A 24,844-nucleotide genomic window follows, 5' to 3' on the forward strand; every position below is an offset into this window, starting at 1 on the left:
TCTCGTTCAGTGTTGTTGAGTTTGTAAACGCTGAGCTCAGGTTTGTTCTCAAAGGCTGAACATTTACATCTTTAATTCATCTTCAGCCGTCTGTTCAGTTACAGAGCCTCTCGGACCTTTTCTGTTCTTTACTTTAAACCTTAACTACTTGAGAGTGAGCTGCTAACACAACACTCGTCATGCTAACGTTAACTTTAAGCTAATCCCTTTTAAAGTCTTTTGTCAAAATATTTGAATTCTCAGGTCACAGAATATAATTCAATGCTGATTTGGATATTTTAAAGGTTTACATACTTTATGTAACTCTCATTGGTTACAGTTTAACTGTAACTGATAAGTGACCATTAGCTTACGTTACCATTAGGTGCTAACATAAACAACAGGCAGTCATTTGTTTTAAGTAATCGATTTTTTATCATTTAACCATTTTTTTTACATCAGCTGTTTGTTTAAAATTACAAATGAAAAATTCTCAGCTGTTTTAGCTACTTGAGAGTTAGCTGCTAACACAACACTCTTCATGCTAACGTTCTCTTTAAACTAATCTCATGCTAATGAGACTATGATGAAAAATTACGTTGTTTTTTTTAAAACATGTCTGAATTCTCAGGTCACAGAATATAATTCAATGTTGATTTTGACTTTTTTTAAATTTACATACTTTATATGACACTTAGTGCCGTTAGCTAACGTCACTAGTTAGCATGAACAACAAGCAGCTGCTGTCTGAAGACTGAAATTACTTTAGTGCAAATCTTAACACAAACTTGGTAACTTTACTGATATAAACATACTTTTAAAGGCACTTAACCTTCATAGAAATACAATTTTAAGTCAGTTTATGTTTTATTAAGACTTGTGTGTTTGTTTGAACTCTGCTCGGATTGAAATAATTACAATACTATTGTGATAATATTAATTTTGTAGTAATTGTTTCTTTTTTGTTGCTCGAGCCTTTTTTTGTACATCATTGTACAAATGAAAAACCCTCAGCAGTTTTTTCAGTTGGAGAAGATAAGGTGAGTTTTTGAATATCATTATTTGTGGATCTTAAAGTTGTGTTTTCGTTCAAAAATAATTACTTGAGTTTCTCTTTTTGTTCTGCAGACGAAGGTTCCTGCTGCTGTCAGATGCTTCCTCTCTCTCCTGATCCTGTGCCGACATCGGACTATAAATCTGAGACACTTTTAGTGGTTCGACAGCCTGTAAAATAAAGAAGTAATAAAAGAACAATGCTGCATGTTATTTATGTGGATGCAGAGGAGGTGTTAGCTTCAGCTGCTCCTCTGGTGTCAGTTGTTACCAGCTCCATGAAGATAAAAGGCTGAGCTGTCACAGAATAAAACCCTGATGACATGTTGTTAACATATGGCAGCAAGAAACAAACCTAAAATATTAAATATGTTTATTGTGAAGCTTCTGTATTAAAGCTCCTGAACTGGTGTGAAAATAAGAGAACAGTCATTCAAAGTGTGTAATGTAAAGAGGCTGTGTGTTATGGTCACACTGTCCTGCAGATATCAGGCTTTATTTAACGTTCTCACTCTGTGCTTCTTCTGAAGCGTTGCATCGACACTCAGGAGCCTCAACAATGTCTTGTGTTTGGCATCTCGCTCCTCAGAGCGACCGCAGGTTATATTTGACCTCTGCTGACGGCTCAGATCCTCAGAGAACAGCTGCTTCATCACTTAGACTTCAGACACCAGCCAGAATTAGAAATGAGCAAACAGTAGGAGAGATTAGCGTTTTACAGTGAGCCTGGTGCTAACCTGTGGAGAAACACTGCACACAGTGATAATGTGAAGCACCTTAAAGAAACATCTGCTTATAACTCGTCTTCAGATGTTCCTCTTTCAGGCAGGAGGTGAGCTGTTGTCTCCGTCCTGCTCAGAGCCAAGGACAGGAAGGAAACGAGCCTTCCGGACGCACAGGTAAGACACAGGTGAGACATAGGTCGGGGTGAAGAAAGAGCTGAGCCAGAAGGCCAGAAAGCTTTTAATTTACAAGTCGGTGGACGTTCTAACCCTCACGATGGTCCTGAGCTTCAGGTAGTAACAGAATGAAGAAGATCGCAGATACAAGCAGCTAAAAATGAGTTTCCTCTGTAGGATGGCTGGGCTCAGCTTTAGAGATCAGATGAGGAGCTCGGAGAAGCTGTTCCTACATTTCCAAGGAAGCCAGCTGAGGTGGTTCAACATCTGGTCAGGATCCTTCTGGGCCCTCCTCAGCAGGAGTCCCTGGAGCCGACCCAGAACCGCCTGAAGAGTTTATATATCTAATGTCATGGAAGAGGTAAGATTTTAATGAATGTTTACTCAGCAATGTCCAGTACCTGCTAATATCCATCTAATACTTTGTAATCCTCAATGATTTAAGCTTTTATCACCTCGGCTCGGCTTTGATCTAAACGTAACACCAGGGTGAAGTGATGACACGATATCAACCTCCGGTGGTGCCGCGTAAATAAGGAAGGAATTTGTTATGCGGTCTATTCAAGGAAGGTGTTTTGAAGCCAAAGGAGCTCGATTTCCCGCTTATGAAAATACCTGCATTGCCGACCGAGCTGGCTAACTTCCGGTTAAGCGCTCGGCTAAATTGAATGGGGATTTTCCAAATGTTATTGGACTGAATGGCTCAAATTCTGACAGTGAAACGAGTCATGTCTCCGGGGTTGTGACGCTCAAAAGAATGTATGTCACAATGGGTCTGTTGTTGTTTTCTCTTCTGTTGCAACTGTTTCCGGCGCATTCGTGCCGTAAAACGTGACGTTGTTGAAGTACAATGTAACGCTTCAGATAAAAATCACAGACGGGAATGGGGTGCGTTTCAAAAACCCATGTAGATCTGCTAATTTTAGTGGAAAATCGGCATCACATAGTTTGTCCAACAGAAAGCACTGAAAGTTTATTTTTTAACTGTAAGATGCTCAGTCAGGACCAAGATTCAGAGATGTGGTGACAAAAGGGCTCTGTTGATATTTATGTCTCTGATACTGGTTTGATCATCTGAGACCTTCGTTGCATTTCATTCCCCATCGCTCGCTCTCTGATTACTCCCTGCCACCTTTACTTTCCTCACCCTCCCCCCAAAAATGTCTTCTTCTATTTGAGTTTTTAAAAATGTCTCCAGAGACTCGAGGCGACACATAAAATAGTAAAGGCTTTATCAAGATACACAAGTTGTATCTCAGTACTCTGTACTTTCATACAGTGTCGGCATTGATTAGTTTTTTGTTATATAATGACTTCAAACAGACTTTATTGCATTTCCATATGAAAAACACAATGAAATCTTTCCTTCAGAGTACATCACTGTATTTTTCCTTGTAACGTGAACATACAGCTACATTATGAGCGAGTATCGTGGTCCTACTGACCCAGTTAACCAGCAGATGGTGGCAGCAGAACGTGGCCTATTAACTTACCTGACCATTTCTACAGTCATGACGGAGGCAGCCCTCATCTTTTCAAACTATTCAGCCAACGTCAGTCTAATCAAGCAAGCTAACGTTGGATTGCTTATTATGCTGAGCTAAACATGTTTGCTAACCATCCATAGATGTTAACGTTAACTTTCACAACTGACTAGCTGACCTATTTTGTAGTTCGACGTCATCGTTCCAGCATCTTTTCTTTGATTCTGCAGATTTTCATTTGTGTGAAGCCTTAACAGCCAAAGATGATGATGAACGGCTGCTTGTCATGGTGTTGATTTGAGCTGTGGTTGTGAAACGTGCAGGAGGGAGTGACGGTCAGCTCGGCTGAAACAACAGACTCGAGTCTCCATCTCTGCCTGTAAAACCAGGAAAACACAACCCGTTTAATATCACGATATCCAAAATCAAAACATCCTGATATGAATAGGTCGACTGCGCGTGACCCCCAAAACGACAAAGTTTCCACCTAGCATGAAACGTAGATATGGGTCGTAATAACCTGCTTTCACAGTCGACCTATATGTCGCTTGTTCTGATCAGGACGATCCGTTCAAAATATAAGACGATGTCGTCTCATCACGATGACGATGTATCGATACATCGCTCAGATCTAACTCACCTGTAATAGACAGTACGTTTCGCACTATTTACATTTTTTAGCGCCGTGGTGGGACATTAAGTTACAGTCCAACCTGCAGGTTTCTGCTCCAATCAAACATTTCACTGATTAGTTCCTTGTCTCTGAATGAAGGATGTTAATCAGTGAAACCAGCTGTTCTCAATGTCACATCTTTTAGCACTTATAAATAAACAAGTTAGCAATGGTGTTGAAGTGTTACATTACAGTTATTGGGTGACACTTTTAATGACAGTCGAATGTGAGACATACTCGTCGATGTGTTGTGTGTGACACCTGCAGAGACGTTGTAACAGAGCCGGTGTCATCCAGACATGTTGGTCACTGTGAGACCAGTTTGACCAGTTTGACACTTCAGGACATTTGTATCTACGTCAAAGACTCTTCTCCGTTTAAAATACAGTATTTCATTAAGGCCGACCTGGAGCGAGAGGAGGAGGAGGTTCAGACGGAGGTGAGTCTCCTCTGCTGAAGGAAACTGACACCAGACACATGCTGAGAGACCGACAGCACCCGCTGAGTGAAGCTTCTGGATCACAGTATCATGTTTGTCTGCTCAGAGGACGACACAGCTCGTATACATCAGTCCATCGCTTATATCTTCACACAGTTATTTGATTTGTAGGATCTGAAAACTTTGCCTGACGTGATTAAATCAACCCGGACAGGAGGGTTGAAGTGTGACGGTCTTCAGCTGCGGGACTTAAGATGTCCACTAGATGCTGCTCCAGACTTCTGCTCCATCTTTTAGAAAAATAAAGTAAACACTCTTTATTATAATAGCAAATACTATGTCCTACTTACCAATGCAGATATGAAGGCTTTGAGCTTTCCCACGTTGACTTTCAGATCCTGGCGCAAGTGTGAGCAGCTGTTCAGTAGAAGATCTGATTGAACACCTGCCCGGCAGTTCTCACCTGAGGAAACACCAGAAAAGTTGAGGGTCCAGTCGCTCGGCAGGAGGTTGGATCTGCGTAGAGGTGAGACCAACTTTATGTAGTTGGTACCGCTCCACCTCCTGCACCAGCTCCAGTTTCTTCACCGTCGATGTCCCTAGGAGTGCTCTGCAACGCCAAGGCTCAGCTTGCAATGCACCCGACCCCAAAACTGATCCAACCCGATCTTCAGAATTAATGTTAAGCTAAATAAGTTTCTGCAAAACCATAGATAAGTTAAAAGTTTCTTTATTTTGCAGCTTTACTTTTTAGGTTGAATTTTCTATTTCTCTGCTGTCACAACGCTGTGCTTATACTCTGGTTAGATTCAGGCACAGAAACCACCTGTTAGGGTTAGAAAACATCATGGTTTGGATTAAAATACCTGTTTTGGTTGCCACAAAAACAGCTAGAAATGTCCTGAACCGAACACCACCGTACCACTAAAGATGGTACAACTTCCTGTGATAAATTGTTTTGTCGCCACAAAAACAGCTGGAAATATCTCCAGGTGTCCTTCAAAATATCCGGGGGTGTGACTTGAACTGCAGTCAGGCGTTGTTGGCTGTAATACCTCCACCTCCACCTCCTGATGTGAAAGTCATAAATAGGCGTATACTGTGAGCCTGATGCCACATTTAGTAATCATCTCAACCGTGGACGTATCTGTGGTTTGTAGAAACATTAACTGCTGACGTTAAATCCTAAATGTAATTCTAGGTCGGACGATTTAAAACATCAGTAATGTTGTTTAGTTTGTTTAAAATCAAGCTGGTTAATCTTGCGTGAACATCCTTCAAAGCATCGGCCCGAACTCGGACCTCAGAATCAACTCCGAAAATTCAGGTAGAAAGGGCACTCAGTCGAGCGCATACCTCCACTTCCTCTTAACTGCATCAAATTGTACTCACTAATAAACACCATCCTGAAAACACCTGATTGATTTCATATTCACATGTATTATTCCCAGCGATTAACAAAATTGTCGACAAATGCGGTTTTGCGATGTTAAAGAAAGTGAGAAGAAACTCGTGGATCCGTCCCGTTTTATCAGATCTATTCAGATCCTCCATCCAAGTCTGGTGGAAATCTGCTCAGTAGTTTTTGTGTAATCCTGCTGACAAACCAACAAACGGACACAGTTAGAAACATAAAATACATAAACTCAGTTGTCCGAATGAAGATGAGCTTCTGAAGCTCTTGTTTGATACTTGTGAAGAGTTTCGTCTGCTTGTAACACATCTGCAGTTTTGTAATAAACATCTTCATATTGGAAACATCTCAGTGACGAGCAGTAAACTGACCTCAGATCATCCCAGCGGGGAGGCGACCCGGACACTTCATCCACGCTACAGACAGAACCAGATGGTGGATGAATCTAAACAAACTACTGCTGCTGCTGCTGCTACATCAGGGGTATGAATCAATCTCCATGTAAACACACACATATAGTTATTAATGCCTTCACATAGTGAGGAAAGGCCACACGCTTCTCTCGCATTTCCAAGCTCACACCTGCCATACAGAACATTCTCCGGGTCTCGAGTTGTAGGTCGGACATCTTGGTAGAAAACACCCGTCTCTCTGACATGACCGTGAACCCGACCCTCAGCATCACCCTCCGTCGCTACATTCCCGGCGTGACTCCATCATCTCCGCTGTCTGTGCTTCACTCAGACCTGTCACCACGTTTCCCTTCACTCCTATAGTCTGAGCTGCTAAATGCTCTGAGCTCTGCTGACACCTTTACTGGTCAGCGGGTCCGAGGTGATCACTGTTGAACACTTAACAAGGAGATCCATTACTGCAGCACTTCTGTGCATGTAGACGTTTAACGTCTTTTATCTGGAGCTCTTCAACATCTTGATATCCAACATTTCCTTCACTGAGTTACTCACAACAAACGACACCATCAGCGAAAAGAATAAATCTTATATACCGCAATTTCCGGACTATAAGCCGCTACTTTTTTCACACACTTTGAACCCTGCGGCCTATACAATGGTGCGGCTAATCTATAGATTTTTACTAGCTAACGGCCTCCAGGGGGCGCTCTAGCAGGAGGCGAAAGAGCGAGACAGACAGCTGGAAGAGATAATGCGCCGAGGAAGACGCTAGACGCTAGTTAGACGCTAGCGACAACGAAAGAGAGACTGAGAAAGTGTGTGACGAAGTCATTCTGAGGCTGTTCAACACTGAAGAAGACGACTTCAGTGGTTTTCGTGCGCAGGACAAAGATGAAGATAGCGATCAATGACTTTTCTAGTAGACTGGTTTTTTAACCAGCGGAGTTACTGCCGTTTTACTGCTGTGTTACTGCTGTGTTACAGGCACTGTTCGGAAAAAAGCATTTATTTAATTAAACATTTAAAAAATCTTTCTGTGTAAATATCTCATGTTACAACGTGGACACCTGCGGCTTATAGACAAGTGCGGCCTATATATGTACAATTTTGTTTTTCTTTTTAAATTTAGTTGGTGCGGCTTATATTCAGGTGTGCTCAATAGTCCGGAAATTACGGTAGTTATTATTAACGCCTGTGCTCGGCTCCGATCACATATAAAATCACATATAAATACATTAACTCATCGCGATTCATCCTGCGTCTCCCTGTCACTCTGTCTCTGAGTAAAAGTACTGAGTAATTAAAAGTTACTATCCAGAACTGTTCACATGTCTGCTGTATCTCCACAGAGACACTTGTACCCGTGGACCCCATGGCCATCTTACCTGATGGAAATGTTATTAGTTTTCTAGTTATTCACTCATAAACCAAAGTATTGGACTAATCAAAGGTTTGACCTGATGGTGGCGCTAGATTAAAAGTCAGAGGATCACCAAAGTGATTACAGTTCATCTACAGGAGCCCGTGAAGGTCTGAGCCAGATTTTGTGCCATCAGATCAACAGACATCCAGCAGATGTTCGAGCCGAGCGTCTCCGCCGAGCGTCTCCGCCGTGTTTTGGTGTCTTTTATCTGTGTAGATGTATTTCTGTGTGTCCGTCCTCTGCTGGAGTTTGACTTAAAGGTGCTACAGGTGCAAAAACTGACACTTGGGTATGGCGTCCGACCCGTGGTGCGTTCAGGTGCACGTGTGTAATTTGAAATCGCTTTGTATGCCAAAGGATCTGTGAACCAACAGGGACATCATGGTGGGTTCATAAAACATGTAAATGTCAGCGTGTGAAAGTGATAGCAAAAAAAATTAAATCAAGAAACTGAATCAAATCATGATCTCAAAATCGAAAGTCAAATCCAATCGTGGATTTGAAGCCTTGTGACACCTGTTTACTCTTCACACTACGTCACCTGACTGCTGTAATAACCACCACGGCCACTAGAGGTCGTGTTCATGGTCGGACCTCGAGGACGAGGATCCGTCCAGTAACTGTTGTTATTTCAGTCTGGAGGAAGGTGACAGGCCAACACACATTATCCACTGAGCCACAGTGTTAACATCTTTAACGATGACAACAATCTCATCCAACCCTCAACACTTTGAGTCATTTTGATCAGTAATATGACGACAAGAAGCTGAAAGAAATATTAGAAAAAGATCTTCAACCAGAATTAAAGAGATTTTGTTTTGTGTTCTCGTGGAGGAATCTGAAGCAGCCGAGCAGGAATGTTTTTATGAGCGGGTCATGATAACCGGGTAATGTTATCCACATGGAAAATCTACCTGACATGGTGCCCACATATTTTTATACCGCAAGTGTTAATATGAGAGGACCTTCAGCGCCCAGAGAAAGGTCTGGAAGGCTCTGTGAGGTCAGCGCCACGGCTCGGATCAGCAATCCAAGATGGAACGCTAACCAGGCCAGCCGGTGATTACGTGATATTTATAGACGGCAGAAATGTGAGCTTGCTAAGCGATTTATTTGGAGCAATAGTTAAAAGTGATATCAAAGTTTCACAGGTGGTTTCTCTCTTTTGAACCTGTTGTTGGACTCACGAGGGGCCTGAAGCTGCAGGGTCCTCACACCTTGAACTTTGAATCCAAGATGGCCGTTTGTTCTTTTGTTCCTGCTGCGTGGTCCAGTCAAATGTCTTTTCTTGTTCGGTGAAGTTACAAATGAGGAACTTTTGGAAACATCGATGAGAGAGGTTAAGGTCGTCCAGCGTTGACTCGCGAGGTTTTGCTTTTTTTCCTTTCGGATGATCGCAAAACTTGTCGTGGATCGTCTTCCTAATCCAGGTAGTTGAAATGTATGAAATGTGGAACTCATGGGTGTCTTAAGGTGTCGATGTTTCTTGTTGTTCTTGTTATTTTTCTGTTCTCTCTCCCTTAAAAAACCTAAAATACATCTTAATCGTCTTTCACTACCCAGGCTGCTCTAATGTTCCTTAAAATAAGTGCTGACTGTGGTCATCAGAAAGCTTCAGGACTGTTTTCTCTCCACTGTGGATCAAATTGCATTTCTTTTATTCCCCGCACATCGAAACTCAATTCGTTCGGTGTATTTAAACTCTGTCTTGCCTCTCGGGACAAACTAGCTCGACAGCTAACCGTTAGCCTCGCCTGGTGTCGGGCAGCTGTGGAGGAGGATAAAACTGTAAGCTGAAACTCCACAGCTGAGATCTGTAGGTGGAGGCGGCGGCGGGGATCTGAGCTCCTTTGTGAGAAACGTCCGTCTGATCAGTGAAGAGACGCTCATGTTTCGACGTTGACTCAGTTAACGAGGTTTCTGTCTTGAAAGGATGAAAAAAAAGAAGCGTACAGAAATGTGATGCAGATTAATAAGAGCAAGTGCAAAGCTGAAGCTGAAGCTGAAGCTGGCATCTGATTGTGACTTTTGATTCAGATCTTGACTTGTCCTTTTTTTGATGCAGTCAAATCCTGTTTTTATGTTTTTAAACATAAAACATTTAAGCTAATATGATTCCCAAAACCTTAGAAAAGCATAAAATCAGCAGATTTTCCCTTAAATTTCACTTCAACCCGCCTAAAAAAAGAAACCTGTGTATTTATCAGAAGCTAATCATCATTTAACCTCCAGGACTTTCAGCACCACAGATGATTACAAGTCAACAACACAGAAATGAGTCCGCTGATCCGTTGCTTTAATCCCTCCCGTCCTCATCTGGTGAAACGTTTGCTGGTTTTTATAGTCCTTTTCCTCCCTTTTATAGCGTCTTGGTGGCACCGAGCGGAGTCCTTAAAGCGATATCAGGCTCCTCCTTGGCGATGCCTGATTTACAGACAGACGTTGGCAGGCGATGATGATATTTCAGGAGCTTGTTGGCCGATTGGTCTGAGGATCCTGCATTTCCATAAACAGGAGCTCCATATCCATATCCGAGCCCTGATATATATACACCCCCGGGGATGATTTCTTCCCACTCCCTCTGGCCACTGCTGCCCTCCTCCTCAACGCTCTGTCTTGTCAAAGGTGAGACCAGTTTCCCTTTCTTCCTCCTCCTCTTCCTCCTGTTGTACGGAGCTGGTGAGCGGACACAAAGCGGCTGAGCGGAGTCTGTTAGTGGTTTTTCCAGGAGTGTGAAGGTGCTGAAAGTCCTGACCTCCACGGTTTGTTAACAAGTGAAGGGAATGTGATCCAGGATGAAGGAGAAGGCTGAAAACTGCCGGATGAGGTCTGAGGGATGTGCAGAGGTTTGATTGAGATCAGGATGTGAGAGGCTGATTAGTTTGGTTTGGACGTTTGCTAAAGATTTGTATATTTTTACATTAATTATTTGTTAAGAATTTGACTGCAGGATTTCATTTAAAACGACCGGACTCGTTCATACTTCTCAGCTCTGCTCTTTGATTGTTTGAGGATTACATTTTATTGTTTTAAATATTAATCTCAGCTGGCGTCAAAATCAGCCGTCAAGACTTTTTTCCTCCTCACAGTCGGGAAGTAAATCTGCCTGCAGATTGAGATACTTGTACTTTATCCCAGGTCAGTTTCTGTTCTTGTTTCAGGACAAAACAAGAGAAAGTAGAGCTGATTGATTAAATAACATCATGAAACTAAGTCGAAACAGTTTGAAGTTGTTGATAGTTAAATAATCTTTGGCTGGTTTGGAAAGTTTAGAAATGTTGATCTCTGCACGTGAATGTTTCTGTAGATTTGTTCTGGGTGTTAAAACGTTAAAAGAAACTTTTTTTCTGACTGATTTTGAAAAATGTTGAACTTTGATCTCTGCACTTGAACATTTCTGGAGGTTTGTTCTGAAAATTGAGAGAAAACTAAAGATTGATTGTTTCCAGAGTCAGTAATGTGAAGTCTAAGTGTTGAATCTGAGATCTTTTCAGCTCGTTTCCGACTCAGTGAGATGGAAACTGAAACCTTGAATTATTTATAGTAAAAATAACTCTTGAAATCTGATTCTGGCCGACTTGTTTGGACAGATTTGTTTTTGCAGCCTGTGAAAGTTGGTCCATTGACAGCCGGCTGTCGGCGGCCGAGTCGCTGCCGCAGCACATTCTGCTGCAGGGTTTCTTCTCCCCGAAAGGAATTGAAGTGTTAACTCCCAGAGGAGATTCTGTTTTGAACACCTGTAAACGAGCTTATCGCAGGCGTCAGAGGCGACACTCGACCCAAACTCCAAACTTAGCTCTGTCACCACTCAGCTGCTCATCAACTGCTTTGATAGATCACATTTCATACGGAGAGAGTGTGTGATATTCAGCCGGAGAGCCGATGAAAACATCGCTTGTTCTCCTTCGTCTCAAACTGTTTTTCTTCTGCTCAAACAGGTTGTGAAGAAAAGAAACCGCCAACATGTCTGAGTAAGTGTCGCTTCTATATTATTCTGTTGTGGTGGGAAAAGGATTCAAATGTTTTAATGAAGTATTCAAATTTTAAGAGTTTAGTTTTGGGTGAAAACTTTGGGAAAAATATTAGAAGGATAGAAAGAAAGAAAGAAAGAAAGAAAGAAAGAGAGTACAGGAAGCAAAGGGGTGATGGGAAAGAAGCAAGGAAAAGGGATGGACAAAATGTCAGAAAGAAGGGAAGATGGAGGGAAGAAAAGAAATAGAGAGAGAGAGAGAGGAGTGGAAAGGATGGAAATAAAGAAAGATTAAATAAAGGAAGAAGGAAGAGAGGGAAGGAATCAAAGAAAGAAAGAAAAGATGGAAAGAGGGATGAAAGCAAGAAATGAGTACAGGAAGCAAAGGGGTAAAGGGAAAGAAGCAAGGAAAAACAGGATTGACAAAATGTCAAAGAAAGAAAGAAAGAAAGAAAGAAAGAAAGAAGTACAGGAAGGAAAAGAGGATAAACAAAATGTAAGAAAGAAAGGAAAGGAGGAAGGAAATAAAGACAGACAAACCGAGAGAAAAGAAGGAAAAGAAGGATGAAAAGAAAGATTAAATGAAAGAAGGACGGAAAGGTTGACCAGGTGAAATGTAAGAAACGAGGACTAAAAGTTCTCCTCATGAACTCCTTCATGAGAACAAAGAGGTCCGAACAGACGGTCGACGTGTGAATGATTCATCCCGTGCACGACCTCCATCTTGACCTGAATGCATGAGGACGAACGTTTGTCCACTTCTAAAATGGCGGCCTGTGTGGCGGAGGAAGAGATCACGTGTTTTATTTAATGTTTCTCTTGTTTGTGTCGACGTTTATGAACTATTGATGAATCAGACTGATCAGATGTTGTTTCTGATCCTCACAGCAAGAAGATGACCTCGAGCCGCAAGCATCATCTAAAGGTACGAGCAGTTTATTGATCGCCAATAAAGTCACACACACTGAAAATAATCCAGCAGGATGATAATACGACAAAATAAGAGTAACACTGGACCAAGAACGTGTGAAGTCACAGTTATAAAGTCATCAGAGCGACACGTTCCTGTGTTAAAGGACCAGTCTGTCTCTTTTTAACCAGATAAACTGCAGGAGCCAACACCCTGTCAATAATAATCAGCTGATCGATCAATAATCTCACTGTGCGGTGTAGATGTACAAACAGCAGCAGCAGCTTGAAGTGTGTTTCTTTGTGTGTGTGTGTGTGTGTGTGTGTGTGTGTGTGTTTTGTTGCAGTTTAGCTGATTCTGATCAACGGTTGTGGTTATTGATCATCTGTGATGCAGTGTACAGTTGTTGTTGTTGTTGTTGTTGCTGCTGTTTCTGAATAATGTATTTGTTGGACAGTCAGCTGTTGAATCAAATGGATGTTGTTGACTGTTGTTGATGAATCCAGTTATTGAGACGGTTCAAAGCTCTGAGGCGCCACCTGCTGGTGCAGTCAAACACACAGGAAGAGTTTCAGTTTATAAAGACGGACAGGAAACTGCTGATACAGAGAATCTGCTTCAGATTGAAAGTTTGATGTGTTGAGGTGTCAGATCAAGTATTTGTGTTATTTGTAATTAGCCCTGTAATGCTAATGCTTTGCTAACTGACACTTTGGGGCCTACTTGAAGGATCTATGGCACATGGTCTGTGTGTTTATGGTGCGTCCGAGGTGGATAATCTGAGCACAAAGGCACAAAGAAGTTGTATCAGACTCCCATTATGTCGGACCTGCTGCTCTGTGGACTGATTGCAGTGGATTCAGATCACCTGTTGCAGGTGTGACTGGCTCCTAATTAATGATTGAGAGCAGCTTTAGAGGAGGTAAAAGACTGAAAAGACATTTCAGTGTAACTGTTCCCTGAAGAGGCATTTTTTGATTATTATCCAAGTATTAGTGACCGTTGGCATTCCCTGTAGATACATGTACATATTGTTTATATTTTGATGTGGTTTGCGGCTGGTGTTCAGACGTTTTCCTGCCACAAGAAAACTGAATTATTTTCCATTGTCATGTTTCATTGTGAATGATTCAGTGTTTTACTCTCTGCGGGCTCTGGGACATAGTTGGATCCTCAGGATGTTTTTAAGTTCCACATTGGCTTGAAATAAATGAAGGCGTCTTTTCTTTGATTTCTGTAGCCAACAGTAAAGATGTTGAACCTGTGTCTGTAGTCAAAAGACATTTTTAGGAGTTGAAATACAGAATTTTGAAAGTAAAAATGCAAAAATCTTTACATGTGAAAAACATCTGTTGATCATCTCTGTACGTGTAGATTTTTTTTGCACATGTAGTTTTTGCTGTGAAATCCTCACATATGACCTCAAACCTGGCAGATGACCCGTCAACGCAGGTTGTTTTCTTCTGTCAGTGACTGTCGACTCTCGCTCCATCTTTCCTGCAGAGTGTGATGCTACAGATCGCGGCCAGCTGGATTGTACAGGAGACAAAGGACATCGCAGCTGCCAAGGAGGCCTACATGGCTGAGCATTGTCCGAAACCTTCTCTCAGCGGAGACCAAGCCGCCCTCATGGTGAGAGACGCTGCACATCTTTTCTCCATCGTCTCACTAACTTGTGGCCTTCCTTTAAACTAGACTGGCTTTATCCTAAACTTCTGCTATTCAGCCTAATTATCCAAAAACGTGAGCCAGAGTACAGCAGAAACAGTCGTAGTGGTCATGATAATACATTATTTTGTCTAATTTTACGCCGATGATGTTAGATTTTATTTGATTGTGAAAAACTTTATAAACTGTGCTGAACAAGGAGTCCACAGCCATGCTAGCTGCTTTGTGAGGCTCTCATTGGACCATTAACATGTTTCTTGAGTAACTAATTGTGTTCAGATCTCACTTCCCCACTCTTTCTACAAATAAACATCATTCGGACAAACGGAGGGTTTTTAGATTAGAACTTAATGTAGAACATTTGCCGAATTTAAGATGAGGCCCAAATAATTAAGAATTTGTCGGAGACACTGTTTTACAAAGTTTATAAAGTAACTAACTCAACAACTTCAACTTCAAAATTAAGCAATTTCTTTAAGGGAGTCTGGGGACTTTCTCCACCGTCGACAAAGACGTAGCCTATGTTGGCAACTGTTTAATGTATTTGTAAAAATTTGACATGTTTACCATCAATAAAATGTTGTCTTCTTTCATAAATTTAGTGTAAATGTCGGCAGGTTAAGATTCACTATAGACACAGAAGCAGACTGACACAGCAATGTTGAGACAAACTGACACTTCTTATAAGGAAAGAAACAACTTTATGTTTTGCATTTAATGCCAAATTTGCAAGAAGGCACCAATTATTATGGTTCAACTTTTTTTTTTTCCCAAGTGTCTCCTCAAGCAATAACTCTCAAAAATGCGCAATCTTTTAAGGGATTCTGGAAATATTGCAGTTACGAGTTCAATGAGAGATCGGTTGAAGCAGACATTTCGTAAACTGCTGATGGTAAAGTTTATTGTTCGTGATCTCAGTTTAATTTATTTTATTTTAATAGCACATATATAAAAAGCAGTATTTTAAAATGGCCGAACGGGAGTGCAGGAGAGGCTAGAAGTCAAAAATGGCTAGCGTCAGTGTTTACATGCTAACATTTGCTAATTGGGTAATTAAAAGATGGTCAGAATGTCATTAGCTCTGCAGGTATTTGGTCATTAACCAAAGTATGAAAACGATCATCAGCGTTATTACAATTCATCCCGAGAGCAACGTGAATCAAGGCGATAGTAGTTTAGAGATTTGATCAGGAAGTTAATAACATCACATCTGTCTGCGTCTTCAGGAAGCCTGCAAGAAGCTGCACGCCCTCATCGACAAAGTGGATGAAGAGAGGTACGACTTAAACTCCAAAGTGGGCAAAGCTGATAAAGAGGTACGCTTCAAAACTGAGCTGATACTCAGAGCATTTCACTTCATCGTTCAGTCTTTTAGTGTGCTCGTGTTTGCTGATTTCTGTTTTGGAGAGGCAGCGCTACAAAGATAGTCAGTGAATTGGTTATTGTATGTTCGATTCATTGTTTTAGTCGGATTTCAAGCAAAAATATCAAACCTTTACCGGTTCCAGCTTCTTAAATGTGAAGATTTTCTGCTTTTCTTTGTCAGTTATGCCAGTAAATGCAGAGTCTTTAAGTTTTGGATTGTTGTTTGGACGAAATTAAGATGTGATGAGCATTTTATAGACTAAACAATTAATCGATTAATCATGGAAATGGTGAGTTGTGTGATTAACTCGATTAACGACGATTATCAAAACCAGAGAAATTTAGTTTACTCAAATTCAGCGAACGTGACTAAACGTAACGTGAATAAAACTTTAAAATTTTACCTCGTCTGTGAACACCTGCCTGAGTCACGTCAAGCAATGTCGGTTGTTTCACAATGAATACAACAACTCCCATGATCCCACGCTCCATTCATGAGGTCATCAAACTGCGTCTTTTTTTCATTGCTTTGTTTGAGAGACGCCTTGTATCAGAGGTTACACACTGTGTGTTTAACTTAAAGTTTGTCAAGTCAATTTTAAGCAATTTTTCTTCGGTGACAGTTTGTTTGTTTGTTTGTTTGTTTGTGAATATATATACTGTAGTTTATATCAAACAAACAGGAGGATTTGTTTGGGACTATTTTCAGCAGCGGATTGATCCACTAGTGAGTATTTGTGTCAGCAGGACGGTGTGTGTGTTCATGGTGATGAAAGAAGGACGACAGTGGAGCTCCAGATACGTTCACTGTCGCTTTGAGTCTGAATGTGAATATCACCTCCATCAGATCGAGGACCTGAAGATCAAAGTGGTCGACTTGGCCGGCGTGAAGAAACCCGCTCTGAAGAAAGTGCGTATGTCGGCCGACGCCATGCTGAAGGCTCTGCTGGGCTCCAAACATACAGTCAACATGGACCTGAGGTCCAACCTGAAGCAGGTGAAGAAGGAGGTGAAACAGGAGGTGAGTCTCTACAGCAGGAAGTTCAAGCAGGTATGAGCAGCAGGAGGAGGTGGACAGACACCTGGTGACTGTCAACTGTTTGTGTCTTGCAGCCTGCGGAGGCGGTCGGCGACTGGCGTCAGAACATCGAGGAGAAGGCCGACAGGAAGAAGATGTTCGAGACCTCCTAAAGATTTTATCTCCGCTGCAGTAGTCGCTTCGGGCCACTTTTTATGGAATTATGGAATTTTTCATGGAATTGAAATATCTTTTGTTTCATTAAACCTGCCAGTGTCAGCTCGGTCTGTTATTGTACATTTGTAAAGCGAGTGGTTTAGATTAGAGACGACCTCTAAATCTCAAGCTTCTCTCTGATGTCGGACTTTTATTCTGGAGTGTGACTTCCTGTTTTTCCTGCTCTGTTGATGTTCACCTTTGACAACTTCCTGCTTTTTAGTGATTTTGTAATAAATGTGTTTGGTTTCCTACACCTGCTGTCATGAGGTATTCTGTCTTTGACCCAGTGACGCACAACACTGCAGACGAAGCGCTCGACACGCCTCGGTCAAATTTAAACCATCTAAAGAAACAGAAGTTCTCAAGATCGACGTTTAGCTCGTGTTTCTGCTTGTTTTTTGTGAAACGTTAAAGAAAAACTTCCCTTCAAACAGAACAGAAGGAAAGACACTGACTGTCAGTGAAAGTCAATAGTTGCTGCTGATAAATGAAATCGAGTGTCAGAGGAGCGAGACGCTGCAGCAGCAGACTGAAGTCTTTGGCGCAGACGAGTGTTGAGTTCTGTTTGAAGGTGGTTTCCAGCTTTAACGAGGTCGTGTTGTTCTCTTTGTGGTGCTGTGCATGTCAGTGACGGACCAGACACAATATCCATGATTCTGCTATTAATATCTTTATTTTAACTCTACTCTTCAGTGTTCAGGGAGCTGTGAAAAGTGAATGTTGACCGGTGCTTGTGTGTTATTATCGCTCCGTAGATTCAGGGACATGTTTTATTTTGCTGCTGTTCGACAGTATATCTTTGATAAAAGGTCTCAAAGTTCACTGACGACCTCTCCCAGAGCTTCAGACCACTTCTGTCATCACACGGTCAAAGTTTCACACGTAGGTTGTGTGTTTAAACCTGAAGACAGCCGTGGGAGGTTGTTGGAAGTGGACTTTGAGTTCAGGATATACTGTAACAGATTTGGGCTTTTTCACACTGCATGTGTTCAGAGTTGACCCTGTTCTACCTGAGCTCAGAACCAATCACAGTGTTTGTTTACATTAACTTCTGCGTAGAAAACCTGCCTCACACATGAACTTACGTGCAATTTAACTGTCTGTTTTTAAAAGATGTTTACATAAAATGAAATGCATGTTTGATGCTTTTATATCTCATTAACACTTTTCACTAAGTTACACTGTAAAATCTGACAAAGTGACTTTCATTTAAAAAATCGAGGAAAACGATCATCTCAAAATTACCAAGTAAACTAATAATTTGAAGTTATAAGAACTTTTAAAGTAAAGTTGGCTTTTATAATGTCCAGTGTGGGCTGGAGGCCACGGACCAGAGACGACGACAGCTTGAGTTAACAAAAAAGAGTCTGAGATATCAGAGACACGAGCAAAGCAACACAGAACAGTCAGGTCGGACCACCGTGTTTAATTAACTTTGAATGTTACAGTTACGTCTGAAAGTGACAACAGAAGAATCTCTGCAGAACAATTTGAAGTTTTCTACCTGGAAGTAACTGTTATGTGGTCGACATGGTTCACGTTGTGTTGCTGTTTGTCCTGCGTGAGATGTTTGTTTGAACACAGCTGTTGACGTTAGTGAACGCTGCGTGACTCTGAGTGCATTTTGCTTCACTGGCATCTCGTAGTCGTGTTGAGCAGATTTTCAGGGGATAACCCCACAAAGTCAGAGCTACGCAGGACCAGCAACACTTAGGCTAAAGTCGTAGTTCGCCGTGTGCTGAGTGCAGTGTGAATTTTATTTTGCTCTTATTTCACGCTGGTATCTTTTATCTCTGTTAACTACCTGCTGTACAGTGGCCGATGTAGTGAGTTCACCATTTTGTCGTCCTGTGAAAAGTACAACCAACGCTCACTATCCAAACATTATATCCCATCATGCATTTTGCTGGAGGGTTAAAAAAAGACATGACGCAGGTGGTGTCCAAAAGTCGTCCACACTTTGTCAGATTTTACAGTGCAGGTTAAAGTCAGTGTGAAAAACCCGTTCCTGAGGTCAGATATCAAGTCAACATGCATATTGTATACGTTTTTAAAATATATTGAGTTATTTACACTTATAGGCAGCATGTATTATGTAAACCGACACATTTCTCTAAACTGTGATCAGTGCCTTCAGCTTTTTTTATCACATATATTTTATTTGAAGTACCAAGTAGAGTTATACTTTAATAATATTTCTGTATTTTCAAAGTTTCAAAAACTACAACTATGTGAAGAGATGCATGTTTCCAACACTTTTCTTTAAGTCCCCTCATTCAGCATCACAGCAGCAGATATTAAGACATTTTACAGGTTTTATTAATGTAAAGTATTTGTCATAATTATAACTTCTCCCTTGAAGGCACATTTTACATTATTTTACATTATAACTGTTTTAATATGTTGTCATGAGTTACATCAGCCTGGGTCCCCTCATGAAATACACTGTGTACACTTCTGTCTGCTTACAGCTGCATTACAGTGACTTATAAACCGTTTATTAAATCTGTGCATTGCTTGTTATTTGCTAAATGAGGGTGTTTAAAGTGACGTGTTGGCGCCTGCTCGGACCACACGGTGTCAGCAGAGGACTTCCTGTCCGACAGCTGCTGTCCTCTGCAAATTATTTAAATCACAACATGATCACAAAACACTTTCTTCTTACACTTTAGCTTCGGTCAGAAACTTTGGACAAACACATTCACACTTTATTGTAATTGATGACCTCGGTCATAAAGTTTACTGGTTGTTGATAAGATGTGTTTATTACTGGTGTCTGGTGGTTACTGGCTGAGCAGGAGGGATTACATCAAGTTTTAAAAAGCCATTTTTATGTCATTTAAAGTTTTACCAGAAGGAGTTTTTACTTTGTTCCTCCATTGATGAAAGTATGATTGTTTCCTGATCATCCGTATTGATCAGAGATGGACGCTGAACTGTCAGACAGAAGGTGAGTGAGTCTGTCTGTTTTTACCTGCAGTGTTTGGGTCTTAAAGATAAAGTGCTGATCTTTGTATTTCATGCTTTTTATTTCTTTGTGTTTTCAGCTGCTGTCTGAGCTGCAGCAACACAACAGCGATGAACACGGTGCGTCTTTAAACTATTTATGACACGACACATGTTTGTTGTTGTGGTTTGATACAAAGTTGCCACATTTACTGAATCTGATATTCAGACTTGTTGGTTTCTGACCTGTGAAAAGCTTCACGTCAACATCGTCGCTACAACTCAGAGATTATCCTGAAGCTGCAGTCTGTCCGACCTGATGCCTTTAATGGTGCAGTGTTGAACACGCACCTCAGTCGTCCAGGCTGCTATGTGAATACTCTTCAGTTGTTAATATTAAAACATTTCCCATGACGTGATTTTAAGAGTGTGAAGTCACAGTTAACCAACACGACTGTAAACATGCTGTGTCAGCCAAAAGGCTAATCACTGAACCCAACCTCTCGTGTCCGTCTGGACTGCTGCTGAACGCTGACTCTGCTAAATAATCTTACTTTAACACAGGAACATGTTTCAGCTCCATGTGTGGAGGATTTCACAATGTTAGATTTTAAGGTTTAAAAGCTTGAACTTTATCCAGCTGAAGTCTCGTTTTTCTTGACTCTGTCCAGGTCCCTGCATGTCCGTCCTGTCCCACTGAAGACTGCTGACCACCTCGTGCAGCCCGGACATCAATAATGAAGGATTTATGAGGTGAGTGGTTAAAGGATGAAGGTATTTCAGGAGCTCATTGGCCTGGTTGGTCTCAGTGTTCCTCATGGCCATAAAAGAGGAACCTTTAAATGCCCGTCCAAGCACATATATACCCCCACAGATTTCACTTTTTAGTCCGTGACTCCCTCGCTGTCCTTCTGTCCGTCTCTGCCGCCTCGTCATCGTCACTTTGTAGGTGAGAAACTCTTTTACTTCGTGGGTTTTGTGGCTCAAGCGAAGGTGTTAAACTAAAACAACAGATTACAAACCTTTACAGAAAGTCTTACATCAGCACACGGTTTGGTTTGGTTTATTTTCTGTTTATATTCAGGTTATAATGCTGTTTTTACAAGGTTGGTGTTGTGACTGTTGGAGGATTTTTTCAGTGTGCAGATCATTTTCCTAACGTTAGATTATGTTTTACTGTCTCGCTACCTCTTGTTTAAACCTCTCACATTAGTTAGAGATGCTTTGTTTTATGTTTTTCATAACTTTCACAATCAGAAGTTGTTTGTATAGAAGTCTTTAGTTCCTGTTTCCCGTTTCATTTAACTGTGTGAGTGAAAAATAACCTAAATATCAGATTACCACAGACTTGTGATTACATCTTTCAAACCAAACCAACCTAAATCTGAGATTAGGTAAAAAAAACTCAGATTATAAAATTAGCATAATCCAAGTCTGAATATTCATTTAGTGTTTGATTCAGGTGTTGAGATAAAATGAGTCAAAATATGAATGGAGTTTGGTTGGTGTATTTTTGGTTCCTACATGACTGAATGTTGGCGCTTGTGTTCGCATCAGATGAGCTCGTATTCTTCCCACGTTCCCCTGAATATCATCGTTGACCTTTGACCCTGAGCCAGGATTAGCACTGACCTGATTGGCTCAGGTCTTCAGTCATTAACATGGAGACTCACGTTTCTATTTTTAAATGCTGAAATGACCAAATATACTCGAGTCCCCTGGGACCTGAAGACGGGGCCCCCCGAGGCCCCCAGAGGCCCTCAGACCTCAGTTTGACAAACACAGAAACAGGATTTTAAATTAAGGCGATTAATTAAAATGAGCTAAATGTATTTAGTTACATTCCATCACTGCATTCAAAATGTCAAAACAAAGGTAAACAGGTAAACAGAGGTAACAGAGGTAACAGAGGTGTACTCCAGATGTTTGACTCTTTACGTTGAAAGAAAAGTAAAGATTTTGGCAGAAAACGAGTATTTATACTCACCAAAGTAATTTATTTAAACAGAAGTAGTTTAAATATCTGAGTATCTGACAAACAGTCGTGATTGTTTCATATTTTTGTCCCCATTATTTACAGAGTCTGTCACTGAAAGAAGCCAAGATGTCTGAGTAAGTATGAGTTTATTCTCTTTAGAAACATCTACAGTCTGGATTTACTCTTTTTAAATAAAGAGAAAAAACTGTTTAACGATTTGAACTAAAATCATTTAATAACGGTCTGTTCTGGATGTGGTTATTAACTTCACTTCTTCATTAATTAAAGGGGAAAGAAGATGACATCGAGCCGCAGGCATCATCTCAAGGTAACATCCAACAGGACAAACACGACTTCAGCTGGATTTTAATGTTGCCGCTTGTCTGTCGGATGTAAAAACAGAGATTTCTTCAGCGTGTTGTGGCCAGAATGAGATTATAGCTTGACGTAAAATAAAAAACATCTTGATTTAACTGTAATAACTCCAGAGTGTCTGTGTTCTCGTCCTGCAGAGTCTGATGCTGCAGATCGCTGCCAACTGGATCGAGCAGGAAACCGCCGACATCGCAGCCGCCAAAGAAGCTTACATGGCGGAGAAATGCGCCACCCCCGACCTGAGCGCAGACCAGGCGGCTCTGATGGTAAAAACACACCAATCAAACGTCGCTCTGAGTCCAACAGAGGCGAGGAACAGAGCTCATGTTTCTTTTCACCTCGACAGGAAATCTGCAAAAAGCTGCACCAGGCCCTCGACAAGATCGACGAGGAGAGATACGACGCCGAGGCCAAAGTGGAAAAGAGCGACAAAGAGGTACACAGATGTGTGATGTGAAGTGCTGATCGTAGGAAACTGGACGTGTTTCAGTTGGTTGAAGATGTTTCACCTCTCACCCAAGAGGCTTCTTCAGGTTAACTAACTGGAGGGGAGTCGTGACTCCCCTCCAGTTAGTTAACCTGAAGAAGCCTCTTGGATGAGAGGTGAACTCGGTGTTGACGTGATGTTTGCGCAGCTGTTATGGATTAGTAGATGTTCACATTTCCATTATTTTCTGGGCTTTTAGTCCCGAGCTGAGTCTTCAACTTGGAAACAACTGAAACATCATTTGATAGCTGGAGACATTTTTTTTGTTTCTAGGGTGAGAATGAACTCTCTGTTTCTGTTTTTTCTGTAATAATAGTTACAACATGATGAACAGAACCAGAAACAACTGAACACATGGTCGAGATAAAAACACCAGAAACAAACAGACACAGAACACAAGACCTGATGAAACGGAGCATCGAGTAAAAGCCTTTTAGAGGAGGGATGAAATGTTACAGGTCTTGGGGAGTGTTACTGCATATGTGAGAGAAGAAGGAGTGTAATGCTGCATTCAGGTGCTCCTCAGAGCGTCGTTCTTCCGACTTCGGTGTGTTCATGTGCGTCATGTTGGAATGTGGGAGCAACGACACTCGTCAGCTGTCTCCAGTATTTGAGTGACAAGGAGACGATACAATGACTTTAGAAAAGTTTCTTACCATCGGCCCAGAGTTTTTCTCCCACTTTTCCGACTTGAGACGGGATTCACCAGAATCTTCCAGTGCACAGTAAACTCTGATGTCACTCAGTGGCTCAGGTGCATTGTGGGTAATGTAGGCAGCAGGTTTTTTAAAAAGAAGAAGAACGCGTTGAATATGAAAGATGATTTATTTTGGTTCTGCTGTATCGATTCTGATCGTTTGTTTTTAAAGTGTTACATGACTGCAATGCAAAACCTACATTACCCACAATGCAATGCAATGCAAGGAGTGACATCACTGGAGGATATTTATCAGATTACATTTATCGTCCTCTGGAGCCACAAAAGACTTCATGCTACTTTTTCCACACATGCAGTCGCTCTCCTCGAGACCTGTCAGCACGCTTTAACGTGGAAACATGGCGGAATGACCCTTTAAAGTCACCTCCACTGGACATTTCATCTGCTTCGGCTGCTGTCAGAAGACATTTTTGGTGTCTGTGAGCGTCCGTCTGTGTTTTTCAGATCGCTGAGCTGAAGCTGAAGGTGGTCGAGCTGGCCGGCGTGAAGAAACCCGCCCTGAAGAAAGTACGTATGTCCGCCGACGCCATGCTGCAGGCTCTGCTGGGAGGAAAACACAAGGTGACCATGGACCTGAGAGCCAACCTGAAGCAGGTCAAGAAGGAGGTCAAAGAGGAGGTGAGACGCCGTCACACATTTTACTTTAAACGTGAACTCGCTGTCGAACACGTGAGCATCACGTCGGATCTGTGTGTCCTGCAGGCTTCTGACGGAGTCGGAGACTGGCGTAAGAACATCGAGGACAAAGCTGACAGGAAGAAGATGTTCGAGACGTCCTAAAAGACTTTCACTTCCTCTCTTCCACTGTTACGCCTGAACTGGAAAAACTCGTGCCATTAAATTGTTTTTTGGAATAAGGCATCGCTGTCACACTGCAGTTATTTCCACTCGATGTTTGGAGGTTTATTAGTTAAATTATTCATTTTATTAATAAGCAGATAGTTACTGATGTTGATCTGAACCTGAGACGTTTCCCTGCAGATATAAACTCTTACAAACACATAGAGACTAACTACAAATATCACTTTAACTCCAGCTGAGGACAATAAGTTCTTGTGGCCCAACATGAAACTGTAAATCTCCTCTTACTGCCGACTTTAGTTGAGTGTTACGCTCACAGTGAACCACCAGATGTCAGCAGAGCGCCTGTTCTCTGCTGGATGTTTTCAGTCTCGGTCAGGTCTCGAAGTTTCCTCCCAAATACTTTCATCCAATCACAGTTTGACTTCATCACAAACGAACCTGGAGCAACATGAAGTCCTGCTGATGGTGAGTAACTTCATGTTCCTCCTCTCACTTCACTCTTTAATCCGACTGTAGCATGAAGTTTAACCTCCTGCAGGATCAACACTGTAAAACTGAGAAACACTTCAATTAAACTTTAACTGTGGCTGTCACAGACTAAATTAAGAT

General features: G+C 41.6%; 2 protein-coding genes across 4 annotated transcripts; both read left to right on the forward strand.

The window, feature by feature from the left end:
- Window positions 1–10,328: 10,328 nt before the first annotated feature.
- Window positions 10,329–17,178, forward strand: LOC311264078 (troponin I, fast skeletal muscle-like). 2 transcript variants are annotated; one of them, XM_084364632.1, is made up of 7 exons: window positions 10,329–10,402; window positions 11,716–11,748; window positions 12,636–12,672; window positions 14,161–14,289; window positions 15,552–15,641; window positions 16,538–16,711; window positions 16,804–17,178. In XM_084364632.1, exons 2-7 carry the CDS (start codon window positions 11,741–11,743, stop codon window positions 16,879–16,881), a joined length of 516 nt encoding a protein of 171 aa, XP_084220758.1. In that variant the 5' UTR covers window positions 10,329–10,402; window positions 11,716–11,740; the 3' UTR covers window positions 16,882–17,178. The 2 variants fall into 2 exon arrangements, with proteins under 2 accessions (XP_084220758.1, XP_084220759.1); XM_084364633.1 differs by lacking the exons at window positions 10,329–10,402; window positions 11,716–11,748; window positions 12,636–12,672 and adding an exon at window positions 13,611–13,681.
- A 3,573-nt stretch (window positions 17,179–20,751) lies between these two features.
- On the forward strand, window positions 20,752–24,290 carry LOC311264072 (troponin I, fast skeletal muscle-like). Of its 2 annotated transcripts, none has more exons than XM_084364619.1 (7): window positions 20,752–20,822; window positions 21,956–21,985; window positions 22,140–22,179; window positions 22,364–22,492; window positions 22,573–22,662; window positions 23,876–24,049; window positions 24,134–24,290. In XM_084364619.1, exons 2-7 carry the CDS (start codon window positions 21,978–21,980, stop codon window positions 24,209–24,211), a joined length of 519 nt encoding a protein of 172 aa, XP_084220745.1. In that variant the 5' UTR covers window positions 20,752–20,822; window positions 21,956–21,977; the 3' UTR covers window positions 24,212–24,290. The 2 variants fall into 2 exon arrangements, with proteins under 2 accessions (XP_084220745.1, XP_084220746.1); XM_084364620.1 differs by having other exon boundaries at window positions 20,770–20,818; window positions 21,954–21,985.
- The last annotated feature ends 554 nt before the right edge of the window (window positions 24,291–24,844 follow it).

The sequence above is a fragment of the Pagrus pagrus genome (assembly GCF_965226575.1).
Source record: "Pagrus pagrus genome assembly, chromosome: 10".
Taxonomy (NCBI): Eukaryota; Metazoa; Chordata; class Actinopteri; order Spariformes; family Sparidae; genus Pagrus; species Pagrus pagrus.